At 42.8% G+C, this 18,149-nt stretch overlaps 1 protein-coding gene across 3 annotated transcripts; it reads right to left on the reverse strand.

Annotated features, from left to right (window-relative positions):
• Window positions 1–2,422: 2,422 nt before the first annotated feature.
• COX14 (cytochrome c oxidase assembly factor COX14) lies at window positions 2,423–7,302 on the reverse strand. 3 transcript variants are annotated; one of them, XM_066593653.1, is made up of 2 exons: window positions 7,232–7,302; window positions 2,423–2,801 (listed from the first exon to the last, which is right to left on the reverse strand). In XM_066593653.1, exon 2 carries the CDS (start codon window positions 2,792–2,794, stop codon window positions 2,618–2,620), a length of 177 nt encoding a protein of 58 aa, XP_066449750.1. In that variant the 5' UTR covers window positions 2,795–2,801; window positions 7,232–7,302; the 3' UTR covers window positions 2,423–2,617. The 3 variants fall into 3 exon arrangements, with proteins under 3 accessions (XP_066449750.1, XP_066449760.1, XP_066449769.1); XM_066593663.1 differs by lacking the exon at window positions 7,232–7,302 and adding an exon at window positions 7,129–7,225; XM_066593672.1 differs by lacking the exon at window positions 7,232–7,302 and adding an exon at window positions 7,117–7,224.
• Window positions 7,303–18,149: the final 10,847 nt, after the last annotated feature.

An 18,149-nucleotide genomic window follows, 5' to 3' on the forward strand; every position in this document is an offset into this window, starting at 1 on the left:
CATTGATCAACGGGCATGCTGATCGGAGGTCATTTAATTTTCTGTCAGATGGATCAAAAATCGACTTATGGACATGAACGATCAGAATTACAATCATTCATCCCCATAGGCTAGCTGTACAACTTCCTGTTCACAGGGGCAGATGTACAACCAATCAGCGAGCATCATCATTGCGCTGTAACTGAACGATCAGCCAAATTACAAGCTTTTGATCACATTTTTCTAGGTATAGTAGGTACTCCATAAGTGTCTGTCAACTAATGCAGTTTTTGATGGATCTGTGTTTCCCATTTATTATACACTGGTAGTAAATATATTATTCTGATAAGAGACAAACAAAAGCTCAGTTCTGTTCCTGTATCTATACAGTAAACTTGGTTCTGTTGCCGTATCAATGTAATAAGCTTGGTTCAGTTACCGTATCTATGTAGGAAGCTCAGTTCGGGTACCATATTTATATATGATGCTTAGTTCTTACAACTTATCTGTAGTAAGCTAGGTTCTGATATTGTATCTATGCAGTAAGCTTGGTTCTGGTATCATATTTATTCAGTAAGCTTAGTTCTGTTCTCATATCTCTTTATCAAGGTTACTGCAGTAAGCTCGGTTCTGGTGCCTGATGAGCGTTTGGCAGACAACAATCTAAAGTGTATGGACAGCAGCTTTAACCTGATTCGCCAATAGGGGCATGGTCACTAAGAGTACCTGGAGAAGCATGAACCCTAAATAAAGTCCTGGCTTAGTGTTTCGCAACCTTTTTTGTCTCACGGCACACCTTGTCCAAAAATTTTTAATCTCATGGCACACCCTGCAAAAAAAGCAAACAACTGGAAACTTCTCATGGTACACCAGTGTGCCACAGTACCTTGACTGATACCACATTTGCACAACATGATCGTGTTGCATGTTTTGCCACGTTTCACAATATACCAAGGTTTTGTGAAAATGCAGACAAAAGCACCAAAATATTACCATAGTGTAAATAGATCCTAATGGCTGTGACACAGTTCGACCTGGAGCAATGACTGCTAGGCTTGTTCCTCTCCCTTTTACTCAAAAGGCGGTGGAAGGAAGTCTAAGAGGTAGAGAGTTTGAGACTGCGTCATTTTGCAAGCAACAGGTAAGCAGCCTAATGTGAGAGGGTGTTGGAGATTCTTAATTAAGGCCCCTTTACACACAACAATTATTGCTCAAAATTGGTTCAAATGGCCAAAAGTGAGTGATAATCGTTACATGTAAGTGTGAGCAGTCATGCACTGTTCGTTTAATTGTCATTTAGTGCTAGTTTTAAGCCAACATAAAAACCATCATGTGATTGCTCAAAATTTGTTAACTTTGAATGCAGTTTTGAGCGGCTGCTTGATGGGGTTTCTTTGCCTTGCATACACTATTTATTATAGAATGGTAGAGTTGGAAGGGACCTCCAGGGTCATCGGGTCCAACCCCCCGCTCAGTGCAGGATTCACTAAATCATCCCAGACAGATATTTGTGCAGCCTTTGTTTGAACACTTCCATAGAAGGAGAACTCACCACCTCCCGTGGTAACCTGTTCCACTCATTGATCACCCTCACTGTTAGAAAGTTTTTTTCTAATTTGTGTCTCCTCCCTTTCCGTTTCATCCAATTGCTTCTAGTCTTTCCTTGTGCAAATGAGAATAGGAATGATCCCTCTGCACTGTGACAGCCCTTCAGATATTTGTAGACCGCTATTAAGTCTCCTCTCAGCCATCTTTTTGGAAAGCTAAACATTCCCAGATCCTTTAACCGTTTCTCAAAGGACATGGTTTGCAGATCGTTCATCATCTTAGTAACTCTTCTCTGGACTGGCTCCAGTTTGTCTATGTCTTTTTTTAAAGTGGCTGCTTGATGGGGTTTGTTTGCCTTGCATACATAATGAGTACACTATTTACTCATTATGTAGTCTGAAGAAAGGAGACAATGGGATCCCGCTGGCCAGATAACAATTGCATAGACAGATGCCTAACTGAGCAAACAACTCCTGGTGGAAATGCAGATGATTAAAAGCCATTATCTGTCTGTGTAAACTTAAGGCCCTTTTACACACAACGATCATCGCTCAAAAGCCATCCCCGTCCCTCAGGATGATAAGATAAGAGGGACTTCACACCGAGTTCTCCGTGATAACATTCCTTTAACAGCTGTTAAAAGCTGCTGTCCCACTGGAGAACAATAGTGATGTATTTAGAGAGCAGACCACCTGCTGTTCTCTAAATACATACAATGAAGTACTAAAGGGCTAATTTAGCCCATTAGTACCTATGCAAAATGATCACTCTGACAAATTTTGAGCGATCAATTGTATGTGTAAATACACCTTAAAGTAAGATTATAAATTCATAAAACATTTCAACCTGTGGCATACAGTTGCCTCTTGTTACGAATGACATATGGAGTCTAAAATAGTACAGTAAGAAATAAAATTTAATTATACAGGAAAAAAAAAACATAAAAATGTTCACACAAAAAATTAAATTCCATCGTGGTGGCTCCACTGTACATCTGATTTGCCACAGGTTGCTGACTGGTAATGTGGATGGAATATTACTTCAAGGGATGCAGCATTTCTCGTAGAGGACAGTTCTGATTGCAGTTCCTTCAGTCTTTAATAATTGCTTCTGTCTGGTTCTCTGCTGCCAATTGCAGTTGCTTCTTAACCTGGAAGAACCGATAAACCCGCCAACTGCACAGGTACGCGCCATAGCCCGTCAGCAGAATCATAGCGCTAGAGAACGTCTTATAGCCAATATCTGCCAGGCGCTTGGAGGAAACCATCCTGATCCTGAAAGACAGAGTGCTGTCATACACTGACCACTACTATACAATCTGAGCAGTTCAGCAATGAAGCACCTACTGAAATTACTTCACAATGTTATTTTATGACATACCTGGGTTAACCGCTGCCGATTTTAGCTGTAAAGTGACAGCAATTAAAAAAAAAACAAAAAAAAAACAAAAAAAAAAAAACACCTTTCTGAATTTTAAAAGCAGTAACTATTTTCCTGCTGCCATAGCCGTCATATATGGCAACATTATGAGGTATTGCATAACATTCTTTTTTTTTTTTTTTGCGTAGAGGACAGCAATTCGACAATTTAATTTTATGGAATTCACTGTGCACTATAAGGGACCTTTCACACAGGCGGAATTATTTTGCCTGGACGCACTACAAGATACAGCATAAGCTGCTGCTGCGGAATTCTGCGCCAAAATCTCTAGGACCAACTATAGATTTTAATATGGACCTGCAGGCAGATTTAAACGCTTTAGTGGCATGCCCGGAAAATGCTGCACTGACCATGCAGTTAAACCCCGGAAGATTTCCGTTGACAGCCCTAGTGCTGAAATGTGCAGCGCACTGAGCTATCACCTGAAATTTTTCAGGGTGTTTACTGCATACTAGGGATGAGCGAGCGTACTCGCTAAGGCAAACTACTCGAGCGAGTAGTGCTTTATGCAAGTACCTGCCCGCTCGTCTCTAAAGATTCGGGTACCGGCAGGGGGCAGTATTCTTATTATATTTATTAATGACCTGGTAGAAGGATTATGCATTAAAATAGCAATATTTGTGGATGATACAAAAGTATGTAAAGCAATTAACACATGAGAGGATGCAAGTGGATCTGACTAAGGGCAGAAACCCACTGGCGTTTTTTTCTCCACTACGCTGCGAGAGTAAGTAAAAACTCTCGTAGCACAGTGCAAGAAAATAAGCGGGATCATGCCAGGATATTGCCAGTCTCTTCAATGGGGCCAGCGGCAGCAGCGCTAGCCCCATTGAAAAGATATGGAGAATACTGCGGACTTCTTCCACAGGAGTTTCCTTCATCCCCGCGGGGATGAAGGAATCCTCTGTCACAGCTGTGGCAGAAGTGTAGCATGCTATCCCATTGCTTTCAATGGGATCGGCGCTGCTGCCCGTCCCATTGAAAGCAGTGGTTTGTAGCAAACCCTGCAGTATGATTTTCGGGGAAGGGCTTGAAATATAAGCCCTTCCCTGAAAATCATCAATAAGTGGTAAAAAAAAAAAATATACTACAAAAAAAATTACTCCCCTCTCCGCCGCGTCTTCCGGCTGGCTCCCCGACACTGCTGTCCAGCACTTTCAGCAGGCGGGGATTTAAGAATCCCGGCCTCCTGAAAGAGCTGTGCTGATTGGCTGAGCGCTCAGCCAATAGCAGCTAGTGCTTAGCTATTGGCTGAGTGCTCAGCCAATTACAGATAGTGCTTCGCTATTCATTCATGAATTGCACTATCTTAGCTATTCATGAATAAATAGCTAAGCACTGTCTGTAATTAGCTGAGCGCTCAGCCAATAGCTAAGCACTAGCTGCTATTGCCTGAGCCCTCAGCCAATCAGCACAGCCCTTTCAGGAGCGGGGATTTTTAAATCCCCGTCTGCTGAAAGTGCTCGACAGCAGTATCGGGGAGCCAGACGGAGGACGCGTCTGAGCGGCGGAGAGGTGAGTAATTTTTCTTACTTTTTTTTTTACCACTTATTGATGCTTTTCAGGGAAGGGCTTATATTTCAAGCCCTTCCCCGAAAATCATACTGCAGGGTTTGCCAAAAACCACTGCTTTCAATGGGACCGGCAGCAGCGCCGATCCCATTGAAAGCAATGGGATAGCATGCTGCACTTCTGCCACAGCTGTGACAGCTGTGGCAGAAGTCTGCGGTATTCTCCATATCTTTTCAATGGGGCTAGCGCTGCTGCCGCTGGCCCCACTGAACAGACTGGCGATATGCCGGTCTTATTTCGGCGTCATTCTTGCGCTGCGAAGCGAGAGTTTTCACGTGCTCTTGCAGCGCAAGAAAGAAAATATCGCCAGTGGGTGTCAGCCCTAAGTTAGCAGAAAAGTAGCAAATGCGGTTTAACACTGATAAATGTAAGGTTCTGCACATGGGCAGAGGAAATACATGTCACCATTACACACCAAGGCTGGGTTCGCACTGAGCAGAATTGACGTGGAATATCCATGCGGACTTTCTGCACAGAAATTCCACCTGCAATCTTAAGCCCGAGACCAAGCAGCAAAGTGGATGAAATTTGCAAAAATCTCATCCACACGTTGCGGGCAGTCCTTCCAGGCAAGCCGCGCCGAAACTGACATGCCGCATGGAATTTAAAGCCACGGCAGGTCAATTGTATTGCTGTTTGGGCTGCGGGCTCTCTCCTCTCTATGGGGCCGGCTTGTACTATTCGGCCCCAACGACTCAAAAACTGCTTCAACCACCATATGGGTTAGCGGTAGAACTAGTCTTCTGCATATAAGGAAGTTTCAGGATCGCTAGCAGAACTGCTGGAGGAAAGCGCTGCGTGGAACGGCTCTGCGCGTCGTAGGCGCCATTTGGTTTTTGAAAGGAGCAACATATAAACCGGAAAAAATAAATAAATCTGGAGGTAAAACGGACATAATAATGTAACGCTGCCGAAAAGCATTAAAAAGAAAAAACGAAAACATAAAAGCATCGGTAAACGTACACTATGAGGCCCATGACGGATGCGCATCCGCAAATCGCGTGACCGGTGCCCGAAAATCTGCTCCTAGCCGCGTTTCATTAGAAACGGGCTGGAGCTGTCCAGCGCATTGCATATTGCCGGCTCCATTGAAAGCAATGCGCTGCGGACGAGTGTGGGATGAATTGTCGGGAAGGGCTTAAATATATAAGCCCTTCCCTGCAATTCATCCAGAAAAGTGTTAAAATAAAAAAAATATATATACTCACCTGCTCCCGGCAGCCGGAGTTCCGCGCGGCCGGCCTGCAGTGGGTGTGAAGGGGGTGTGAGTCAGACACAGCGCTGAGCCAATCAGAGGGCAGGTCTGACTCACACCCCCTTCACACCCACTGCAGGCCGGCCACGCTGAACTCCGACTGCCGGGAGCAGGTGAGTATATATATATTTTTTATTTTAAAACTTTTCTGGATGAATTGCAGGGAAGGGCTTCTATATTTAAGCCCTTCCTGACAATTCATCCCGCGATCGCCGGCAGCCCATTGCTTTCAGTGGAACCTGCTGTATTGCCGGCTCCATTGAATTCAATGGGCAAACATCGTTCTTCTCTGCCACAGCTGTGGCAGAGAAGAATGATTTGTCTTCTATATGTTCTCAATGGGGTCGGCGCTGCTGCCGCCGGCCCCATTGAGCGCATATAGAGAAGAGAACAGGAATCGCAGATAGGTGCGATCTGCGATTTCTGTTCTATAATTTATCGGACGAGCGCATAAAAAGCGCTCATGTGTCCAATACCATTGCAAAGCAATGGTTTTATAAAATCGCCGGACGCATGCGCAAATCGCGCGAAAAACCGCCCGTCTGACTAAGGCCTGAACCGGTGGGGGGCTGGAAGCAGGGATCAGTCCCTCTTCCCAGCCCATTCAGATGCAGCGCTGTAAAAAAGAGCATTATTTGCTGCTGTCAAGGCGTATGGTAGCTCGTTAGGCTGACTGTCCACAGGCGGAGCCCCCCTGTCCATGAGCGGAGAATTATTACGATTTTCGCGGATGGCAAATCGCTGCATTCTCCGCGGTCAGCTCATCTGTCTGATGGATCTCCGCTGTCAGCCTATCTGCCGTCTCCTGCGGCGAAGATGCACCACGGGATACAGCAACACCCATGGACAGGCAGCCTAAAGGGGTTAACTGGAGCAACCAGTGTCAGGCAGCTGCTGCCAAGGCAAATAGAATCATGGGGTGCGTCAAAATAGGTCTAGGGGCACATGCCGAGAACATTGTTCTTCCTCTTTACAAGTCAGACCACACCTGGCATACGGTGGACAGTTTTGAGCACCAGTACTGAAGAAGGGCATATCTGAGCTAGAGCGGGTACAAAGTGGGCAACTAAAGTAATAAATGGAATGGGCGGACTACAATACCCAGAGAGGTTACCAAAATGAGGATTATTTAGTTTAGAAAAAAAAGACAGCTGAAGGGCGACCTAATAACTACGTACAAATATATCAGGGGACAATATGAAGATCTCTCCCATCATCTATTTATACCCAGGACTGTGATGGCATATCTTCAGCAAGTCAATACAAGTAGCCTGGAACACCCCTTTAACAAGATGCCTTTACTGTTGGCCCCAGACTGTCACCTGACTGCAGACCTGCAGGGTCCTTATTGTACAGTCACCCTGCTCTGCGCAGCCACACGTCACATCCCCGCACATCCCACTCGTGCTCCCTGTATAACGTGCCACTCGACTTTACCTGTGACTTTCAGCTGCTTTTTGACGTCACTTCTTGCAGGAACCACGTAACTCCTCCACATAACCATAGAGAGGGGCCTTCCAATCTGAAGCTGTATACTCTCTATGGTAGGAGGAAGGTGCCGTCTAATAGGACATGTGACTGCAATTGGCCAATCAGTATGCAGAGAGTTGGCGCGGACACTGAGACTGTCTGCTGCTGGTGCTCTGTGCTCATCTAGCCGTGAATACTCGGCGGCTGTGGCAGCGTGTTGTGGCTGATGGCGGGAGGGGATTGTTAGGAGAGATATGGGGAAACAATGATACACATTTCAGGGCCTCTAATCGATGTGGGAGAGCGGGGTGCGGGGAGATGTAATGGGGCTTCACCCCTGACAGAAACCTCTTTATGTTACAGTCACATCCAGCAGGCCTCACAGTGAGGGGTAGCTAACAGAAGTTTGCCGTTGGGGGAGAAGAGTGTTCGGCCCTTATCAGCAGCTCTTTTGGGGTAAAATAGGACATGTTGCTGTTTTTTTTAATTTTTCTGGCGACCATTTTTAAAAAAAGGCCAATGAAATAAATGATTTCTCTTCACTCTGTATTGCATGCGTAATATGAGGAGTATTTGCGCTTGTGTGATTGTCACACATCAGCGGGGACAGTTTCAGGGTATCCCTCCTGAGGTGGCCACTAAATACCGCTAGTTAGGGGCGAACAGTGAGGGAACATTTAGGCTGGTTTCCCACAGGCGATCACCATTTTGCCACAAGTAAATCGTGTCTTTGTTCCCGCCATTTTTGAGCATCAGCGATACTCTTTTAAAAAAATAATCTCGCATCGTATCGCGACGCTCGCTGTAAAAATTTTTTTTTTAAATCGCAAAAGTCAATAGGACTTTCTAATGTTAGTGTCACATCGCGATGCAACAAAAAGAAGCTTCCATAGGAAAACATGGCAGACCAAAAAAAATCGCACATCGCAGAAAGATGGAACACACTGCGCTTTTTTCTTTTTTTTTTTCTTTTTAACATCGCATCAGTGCAAACATCACAGATGGGAAGGAAACCCTTGTAAATCATTGGATTCGGTCTCCTTTTTTTTTTACTGACTAGCATCAGGCGAAAAGCATGCAATTGTCTCGCCCGTGTGAAACCCCCCTCAGGAGGGAATCTATCTGCATATTCTTTTTTTAATGGTTGTACCAGAAATACTAACAGGGCATTAGTTGCTGATCAGGGGGGCTCACCCCTGAGATCCCCACCGATCCTGAGAATGGAGGTCGTGTGTTCCTGCATACTGCAACCCTCACAGTGAGGAAGAAGAGACTGAATGGCGCGCTGGTCACACAATGATGAGACCTCCAGCCATCGGCACATTATCCCTTTCTTGTTTATAGGGGATAACTTATAATTCTGCTACAAGTTAGTTTTGCTTGAAGCCGCCTTGCCGTTATTTGCTACAAATTAATCAAACGTCCCACACTTAGCATTAATTAGTCCCATCTTTAAATAGGTCTAGAAAAGTGTCGTCACATTTTACGCCACCCGCCTACTGGAGTGAGACTGCGACAAATTTAGTGACTTTTTAAAAATTTGTCTTAAAACCTCCCTCCACTCCAACACCCCCTTTTCTGGACAATAGTAAGGGCCCTTTCATTCGAAACGATAACCGTTAAATGTAAACACGGCCAACAATTGAATGGTGAATGAGAATTCGTTAGCTTCTCGTTCGTCCATTTTGTGTAGGCATTAAAATAATCGCACGTCATTGCAGCGCTCATTTAGTCGCTCACATTCACGGCTATAGTAAATGTAAACGACTTGCGAATGAAATTCTGAACAAAATTGCGAACGATTTATCTACCTGTATAAACACCTGTCACCGTGGCGAAAAAAGTTCCAAAAAAGGGGTGTAAGAGGTCACTGAAAAGTGTAAAATGTAACTTTTATTATATCCAAATATTCAAATAGGTTTAAAAACACAAGTACATGTAATAAAGATATAATCATGCCCTCATGGGCTGACTATTACCGTGTTTCCCCGAAAATAAGACAGTGTCTTATATTAATTTTTGTTCAAAAAGGTTAAACTTTTTTACATGTATAGCTGCCTGGACACTATTTAAATTGACTTTTTAATTAACTGTTAGCAGGGCTTAATTTCGGAGTAGGGCTTATATTTCAAGCATCCTCAAAAAATCTGGAAAATCATGCTATGTCTTATTTTCAGGGAAACATGTTAAAAGACTTAGAACCATTCCATGCACTCCCGTTCCTTTATTTCATGCATGGAAACACAAAGCCTCCCTTTTCCCGACCAAAAAGCTAATTTTTTATTTATTTTTATTTTTTATATTTGTATTTTTTTTAATTATTTTAAATTATTGATGTTATCTTCCAAACTTCTGTGCCCAAACGGATGTCTCTTGTATATGGGGACAAGGGAAGGAAAAGAAGTATGGATCCTTAATGGTCAGAACACTGTACGCAGAACAGAGTCAACACACCATTGAGAGTAGGATGTGCCCCCTCCAAAGTGTATGAATAAACCAGCATATAACAATGGTTCTTATGACAGCGTGAAGTGGATATAAACAGCTGAGGGCTAAATACCCAACGGCTGTATTAATAGGGATACGCGCGGATATAATCATAATGATCTTGTGTATATCACCAATATCGGGCTTGTATCAATTCCTATAACTCTATATAAATTAATATTATGTATCAAGTGTGAATTTCCAGATTCACAGATTACTAAAACAATCTGGGAACGACTTGATACCTTATACCCAATGACTGCCAATCTCGACAGTCATCCAAAGATGGCCAGTAGCCAAACAGTTGCTTTAAGCCATCATAATGAAAGCCAGTTTGGATTTATAAGTTCATATGCTTAGAGTGATATCTGCATTTTGATCTGTATATACTGTCTATCAAAGCGTTTCCCCGGTCAATGTAGATTATGACCGGTTCATCAGGATAGCAGTGCTTTCTTTTAATGTTGTTTTTTATTTATTTCATCTCATGGCAGCTTATTTAGCCACCAGCATATCTTATACGGCGATCAGGATAGCCACACTCTCTCCTTAAGCTTGTTTCTTAACTATATAACAGCAGCCTAACTGGCGCCGGCATGTTAGGTATAAACAGGCTGCAGTAGTGAACTCTGACATTGTTCGCTCCTGTGAACAATTTATTGCTCCATGTAAAAGGAGCCTAATCTTCATATAGCGCCAACATAACCCTCAGTGCTTTACATAACAGAGGGAGCATACACGAAATAAGACATGACATCCATTACTAAACTGATGATAAGTTTGCACAAAAAGAGTGAGAGGCCTGCTTGCAGGAGCTTACAGCATATAAGGAAATAGGGCTGAAACAAAAGGTATAGAAGCTCATTCTATATAGTCTCCTTTGGAAAAGAAGTATACGACAGCAAAAAGTCACAAAGAGCTTGAGCATAACCGCACTCGTCAAAAGGTGGGCGACTTTTTAACAGAAAAGTACTGCACAGCCTTGATAAATTCCCCACTCAGTGGCTTCAGGTGAAATATAGGTCCGACAATGGTGGTGCAAGCGACAATGATAGATCAGCGATGTGTTCAGGACATCCTGCAGCCACATGTGTTCCTCTCATGGCGGCTTCCAAGAGGGATCTTCCAGCATGATAATGGTCGGCCGCACACACAAGGGGGTCACAGGAATGTCTCCACAACATTGTCACACAATAGAACATATATGAGACCATTTGGGACACCAACTTCCAAAGCCTACGAATTTGCATGATCTAGAGGCTCATTTACAGCAAATGTAGACCAATAGAGGCAGTGCAACAGGGTACTAGAGCCTCCCTGCCCTCCGTAGCACATCTTGTATCCAAGCTGGAGGTGGCCCAACAGTGTACTAGAGCCTCCATGCCCACCCGTATCACATCTTCTATCCAAGCTAGAGGCGGTACAACAGGGTACTAGAGCCTCCATGTTCACCCGTATTACATCTTGTATCCAAGCTAGAGGCGGTACAACAGGGTACTAGAGCCTCCATGCCCTCCTGTATCACATCTTGTATCCAAGCTGGAGGTGGCCCAACAGGGTACTAAAGCCTCCATGCCCACCCGTATCACATCTTCTATCCAAGCTAGAGGCAGTACAACAGGGTACTAGAGCCTCCATGCCCTCCTGTATCACATCTTGCATCCAAGCTGGAGGTGGCCCAACAGGGTACTAGAGCCTCCATGCCCACCCGTATCACATCTTCTATCCAAGCTAGAGGCAGTACAACAGGGTACTAGAGCCTCCATGTTCACCCGTATTACATCTTGTATCCAAGCTAGAGGCGGTACAACAGGGTACTAGAGCCTCCATGCCCTCCTGTATCACATCTTGTATCCAAGCTGGAGGTGGCCCAACAGGGTACTAAAGCCTCCATGCCCACCCGTATCACATCTTCTATCCAAGCTAGAGGCAGTACAACAGGGTACTAGAGCCTCCATGCCCTCCTGTATCACATCTTGTATCCAAGCTAGAGGCGGTACAACAGGGTACTAGAGCCTCTATGAGCACTTGTATTACATCTTGTATCCAAGCTAGAGGCGGTACAACAGGGTACTAGAGCCTCTATGAGCACCTGTATCACATCTTGTATCCAAGCTAGAGGCAGTACAACAGGGTCAAGTGTTCAGTTTTCCACGATAAATTCTCCTTTTGCTTTGATACTGTAATCTCGTACTTATACCAACAGTACAATCATACATAAAGTTGCATTCGATACTATCAACTTCTTGGTGCTTGATTTTTTTTCACAATGAGTGTACTAGAAATAAGGGTGTTCAGTTCTATGTGCTACTACTAAATGTCTACCACATACAGTAGGCATTAATTTTATAGGAATTTTGTCAAAAATGTATTTTACATTTCAAGGAAAAACAAAATCGGTCCTGTCATAAGTCTGAAGGGTTGGCCCTCACAGTCAGTTTTTTTGCCGGGTGTAGTTAAAAACACAATGTCCTGGAATTAATGGCACTTTAAAATAAATAACAACACAGTCAATGGGGAAAATCACCTATTTAGACTGGCGTCACCTATATGTCCAGCGAAACATGTACAGGGGTACGGAGCCATTATCAATAGGGACATTGCTTTGCTCATGCCACTGCTTGGAGGTGAGCAATAAGGGAATATTTAGGAGAGAAATCATATTTGCACTGGTGTTACGAAGTCAGAATTTTGGCGCAAGTGACATTTTGTGCTGGAAATTGGAAACTTTTACAATTTTATGCCAACCATGCCACTTTTTCATAAAAATAGGAAGGCTGCAGCAGGAGAGGGTGTGTGTGTGTGGGGGGGGGGGGGGTCGCAGCCTGTCACATTTAGTATCATTTATAGAAAAAACTGGTGCATATTGAAATCCTTCTCGGCTCGTAGCTGATGTGGATTTCTTGTAGTGCATGGGTGGCCTGTATGCAGCTCCTAAAGGTGCTGCTGTGCTACAAACAGCACCAGTAGCGTAGCTATAGGGGTTGCAATTGTGAACTGGCCCTTGAGCTTGGGGAGCTGAAAGGGCCCCTGCACCACAATAACGGTTATTGCAATTTATCCCTTCTCTGGTACCCAATTTCTAATGGAAGTTACTTGTACACACAGAGGCAGGGGACCCTGCGCTTCTCACTGGATAACACATCTCAGCTCCTAACCCTGGGGCTCTCGCGCTTCCTGTACAGAGACAGAATGGAAGCCAGGGGAAGAAGCTGAGCTCTATGTACTGGAAAACGTTTCTCTTCACTGCCTCCTTTGCAGTGTTGGTCTGAGCAGCGCCAGGAGCGGAGTGGAGCTGCTGATGATCAGGACCTGTCAGCTTTATAATCAACCTGAGGGCAACTAGCAGAGCTCGACTGCCTGACACACCAGGAGGAGGACCCAGGACTGATCGCTGGGCCTGGGGAGAGATGGAGGAGACTAGAGACATCTACAGAAAACGACATTGAGCACCAAACATAATACTCTTAACCACAGTCATACTATGGCTCCCTGTACTCTTCCCCTCCGGTATATTGTGTGCCCCCTATATTCGACTCTATATACTACTGTATGATCCCCCTGTTCCCCCCAACTATATAATGTAGTCTGACTGCTTGAGCATCCAATCTTATGAACTTTGACCTGCTACGCTCCTCACTTCTATATACTATGAGTTATAGTAAAGAGAATTGTGGGGCTACAATATATAGGAGGAACACATGGGGGTCATACGCATAGGAGTGGCGCATGGGGAGTAGACAGGAGTGTCATAGTATATAGGGAAAAAAGGAAAGAAGTTAACAGTCAGCGCTCTTATGCATGTAATAGAAATATACATTAGGCTATAATGTGTATTAGCTTGAACTTGCTGTAAACCGGATTGGTTTGCTCCATATATAATGTACACCCTGTCCTAATAAAAACTTTTTGAACGAAAATATATATTAGCTCGCACTCAGGGTTTGAAGACCAGCCAACATATGAGGTCTAGAGACCAGTTTGAGGTGGTGTCCCAAATGGGATAGCAAGTATTACCCAAGGTTTGGGGATAATGGGTTGAAGGCCAGCATAAACCACAATGACAATACAATTTAAAAACCATATAAAAAGTATATATAAAAAAATGTGAACGGGTATAAAGATGCTATTTCTGCAATTATTAAATCTTCTCAAGTAATTTGTTCAAACCATTGGGCACCAAACAGTTCAAAGAAAAAATCCAGAACATTTCTTTCACTTTTTATCTTTGCCCTCTTCAATTTTTTCTATTGGCCTAATTTTCAAGAGGGTGGGATCCCTATTATGATAATGTAAAAAATGCTTAGATATACTGTGTTTAGTGTATCCCTTTTTAATGTTAGCACTGTGCTGGTTCAACGTGATTCTTAAAGGGTTAGTGGTTCTGCCTATATATTTAAGTTTATACGGATATATAATGTAAGACGAGCTGCAGGTGAGGTGCCCACTGAGCTTAATAGATTGGCCTAGAGTAAACTTTGAGAAGACAGCTGTTTTGTTTCTGTGACAAGCTTTGTGCAGGACGGAGCAAGAGTATTCTTAAGAGATCTACCTCTATGAAAAAGAACATTTGGAATAGTAGGTAAATCATTAGCTAAAAACAGATCACTTTTTAATATCCCCCGATGTTTTTTCAGAATAGTTTTCAGATTTGCGTATTGATTATTGTAATTAGTGACTTTCTTGAAATCTTTATCACTTTTCGTAGCAGAGTTACTCATAGTCTCATCAGCTGCAAGGACCTTATTATAAGCCGCGTCTAACAGGGATTTGGGAAAACCTTTTTCCTTGAGACGCTGTTTTAAAATGTTAGGCTCTTCTATATATGCATAAGTATTCAAGCAATTTCTCAGTATCCTCTTAAATTGCATGTAGGGGATGTTTATCTCCCCCCTTCCCCTACTACTGAAGTTTAAGTAGCTGTTCATAACTACTTAAAATGGGTCTTTGTTTATTCCTTACTCGACATAGAATTCCAAATCTAGGAAGGTAATGTTGTTGGGGCTAATCGTGGTGGTAAAACCGAGGCCCCAATTAGTTTGGTTCAAATCATCTATAAATACACACAAATCATCCATTTTTCTTCTCCAGATAAAAAGAATATCGTCAATGTATCGCTTGTAATGGACAATACGCGGGTCACAGATCCTTCTTTCTAATGCCCCCATATATAAATTTGTGTATGATGGGGAAAATTTCGTCCCCCATCGCGGTGCCGTTTGTAAAAGAAAAACAAATCTTTATATTAAAAATAATAATTAATCTAACTGATTCTATTAAAAAGGTTCTTTGTTGACTAGGCATCAACAGGTCCTCATTCAGAAATAATCGGATTGCTTCTAAGTCTTTCTGGTGCGTGATGTTAGAATATAAGGCTTTTATATCCAAGAAAAACAAAGGAAATGTTTCTTTCCCGGCAAAATCTTTAATGAGATCTAAAAGTTGTCCGGTATCGCGAAGATATGCCAGAAGAGTCACTACATAGCGCTGTAAATGCCTATCTATGTATTCCGTCAAATGGCTGGCAATAGAGTTGATACCCGATAATCGGTCGGCCTGGTAGATTGGTGAGACTCTTATGCACTTTTGGTAGAAAGTAAAAATAAGGTGTCTCAGGATTTGTACCCAAATAAAGTTTGCCTCTACCTTCCATATACAGTTTGCGATATGGCTTGATCAAACAGTAGGTGTAGTTCCCTCTGGATATCATTTATAGGATTGCCAGGAAGTTTCATGTAATAATGTCTGGTTTCCAATATATGTATTGATTCCTGCTCGTAATAGCTTGTGTTCATAATTACGATTGATTCCCCCCCCTTGTCTGCATTTTTAATGACAATGTTAGAGTTTTTAACTAATTGTTTTATAGTAGACATCTGAGTCCGTGTAAGGTTTTAGATCTACAAAGTGCAGTAAGATTATGTAAGACTTGGTTGTGGAATGTCTCAATAGATTTACTCTTATTCTCTAGGGGGTAAAAGTGACTTATATGTTTCTGTTGGAAAAGGTTCATTCAGAGAAAAAAGACCTGTGGTGGTATCAATTCAAATGATGGATGGAGTGAATCATTCAATTTCTGACAAAAAAAAGTGTCCCTTTGTTGGGAGGAATCAGGATTGGTACATGGCTGACTGTTTGGACTGGGGTCTTGACCATTGAATCTAAGTTTTTGTGTCTCCCGGTCTAAAAAGCATTTTGAATTTTTAGTCGTAAATCTAAAAAAAATTGGTAAGGTGCTAGTGGTATTGGTTTTTAAGGGAGCGGTGGTTAAAGGAGCAGTACTATTTATTGGGGGGTAATGGCTAGAGGATTGGAGCATAAAGGACCTGAGGCTTGTATATGATTCAAAGCATTCTTTTTAGGGTCAGGGATCTGGACTTCAGGAAGGACAGGCAGAAGTGTAGGGGTGGGGTTGGGGATCAAAATATTGTCTGGAATCCATGGTTTGTCCAATAGTGGGGTGAGTGGAGTATCTAATAACAGCTGTAAGTGGATGGAAATAGTAGTATGTCGTAATTTATTAGTAGGGGGAACCAAAAGAGATGGTTTATCTAAAAGTGGTTCCTTCATGCCTTCATTGAAGTAACATTACCATGGGGGGGTGGGGTAAATTTCTGATGGGGTTTATATAAAGGAGAATGTATCCGAATGTTCTGACTATAAGTGGCCTGTGGCCTAGGCGTTGTTTTCAGCCGATTGGTTACAGTAAGACCCAGACAATCTAGGGAAAGGGTCCCTAGAATTACATTTCTTTGATGCAAGGTTTCACAGTTATTTTTATAGTGGTATTCCCACGAGAAGATTTCTCTTTTTCAAAATTAGAAAGATCTCTTTTGAGTTTAAGTTTCCTTGAAAAAATGTTGATTTCTAGTGTATTTGTATACTCCAGTGCATAGTTAATATTTGCTGAGGTACTATTATGCGCTAGAGTAAATAGTTGGTCCAAAAAAGACCTACTACGGTTCCGTCTTATCTTAATGATCTTATCTAATATTAAATTGAAGAATGTATTCAACATCAGGGACCATTCGCCCTTAATTCTAGGATCTTTGGGAAAGGCAGGTTTAATATTAAGGGCTCTAAGGGCTATATTGTTATCCTTCTATATGCTCAGAAATAACCAGCCTGTGTGATGTGTCGCCAAAGGGTTTCTAAAAGTTCCTTCAGTTTATATTTAGAATTGTCCAGAGGTGTTGGCAATGTTGAAGTAGAAGTCGGAAGTTCCCAAATCCATTAACCCAAAAATAAATTGGGAATTGGTGGAATTTTTGGGCAGGTCTTTCCTTTAAAATCAGTCTCGAGGAATTTGGTGATCCGGTGTGGAAGGGTGATCCATTCCTTTATAAGGCGATCCATTTATCGATTCACTAGATCACAAAAAGAAACAAAACGGGTATGGAAGATGCCCAGGAGAAATAAAGAAAAGAAGTTAAGGGACAACGTTCTGAATATGCATGTAATAAAAATATATACCAGCTTGTACTCAGGGACTGAAGGCCACCCAACATATGAGGTCTAGAGACCAAGCTCAAGTTTGCCTCAGAGTTTGAGGTGGTATCCCAAATGGGATAGCAAGTATTACCCAAATCCACCACAAGGAAGAGAGCACAAACAGATTAATAAACACCAGATGGCAAATAAATAGCAATCCAGGAAAGAACAACAAATGTTTTTAAAAAGTGATCAGGTGCTCACAGGGTAAAGTGCAGATAGATGTAGGAAAAGTGCACTCACTATTGTTGGCGTTCTCTCTCGTGGAGACCTCCCAGAGGGAGATTATCAGCCAGAAGAGGAGTCCTTGTCCCAAAGGTTCAATTGGGAAAGTATTTTAATATTCCAAATGAGACACGTGAACAACAAAAGGAGAAGATAAAAGAAGTGTAGTTTGCAAAGCGTTTCGGGGCTGCTCTGGGCCTCTTTGTCAAGAATATATATTCATTATAGAACTGTATTTATACAGCAATTCATTAGGGCAGGGGGCATATCGGTGTTTGTAAGGGAAGCGCCGGTACCAAATGACGTCACAGGGTACACTATAAAATACATAAAAACTGAGATGAAGCATATATATACATAAATGGCCGCTTTCAAGTTAACAAGCTTGGGAGGCATATAGTAAATAACATATAAATGATAAAACATTGTAATTGTATATAAGAGGAGTTGTTGTGTGATGACGAACAATCACGCAATGCTGCGTGTCACGCTGCATTCCACAAACGAAACAGCATAGGGAAACGACTCCCGCTAGATATGCTGATGTAAAAGCTGATATTGGGGGGGGGGGCGTGGCTTACCGCCGATGGAGTAGGACGCTCGAGCCCTGAGCTCTTCCTATACAAAAAATACCTCCCCAGCACAGCCCTCCTCAGAACCTCTTGAGTTTGGGGATGACATG

The sequence above is a fragment of the Eleutherodactylus coqui genome, chromosome 1 (genome assembly GCF_035609145.1).
Source record: "Eleutherodactylus coqui strain aEleCoq1 chromosome 1, aEleCoq1.hap1, whole genome shotgun sequence".
NCBI classification, from domain to species: domain Eukaryota; kingdom Metazoa; phylum Chordata; class Amphibia; order Anura; family Eleutherodactylidae; genus Eleutherodactylus; species Eleutherodactylus coqui.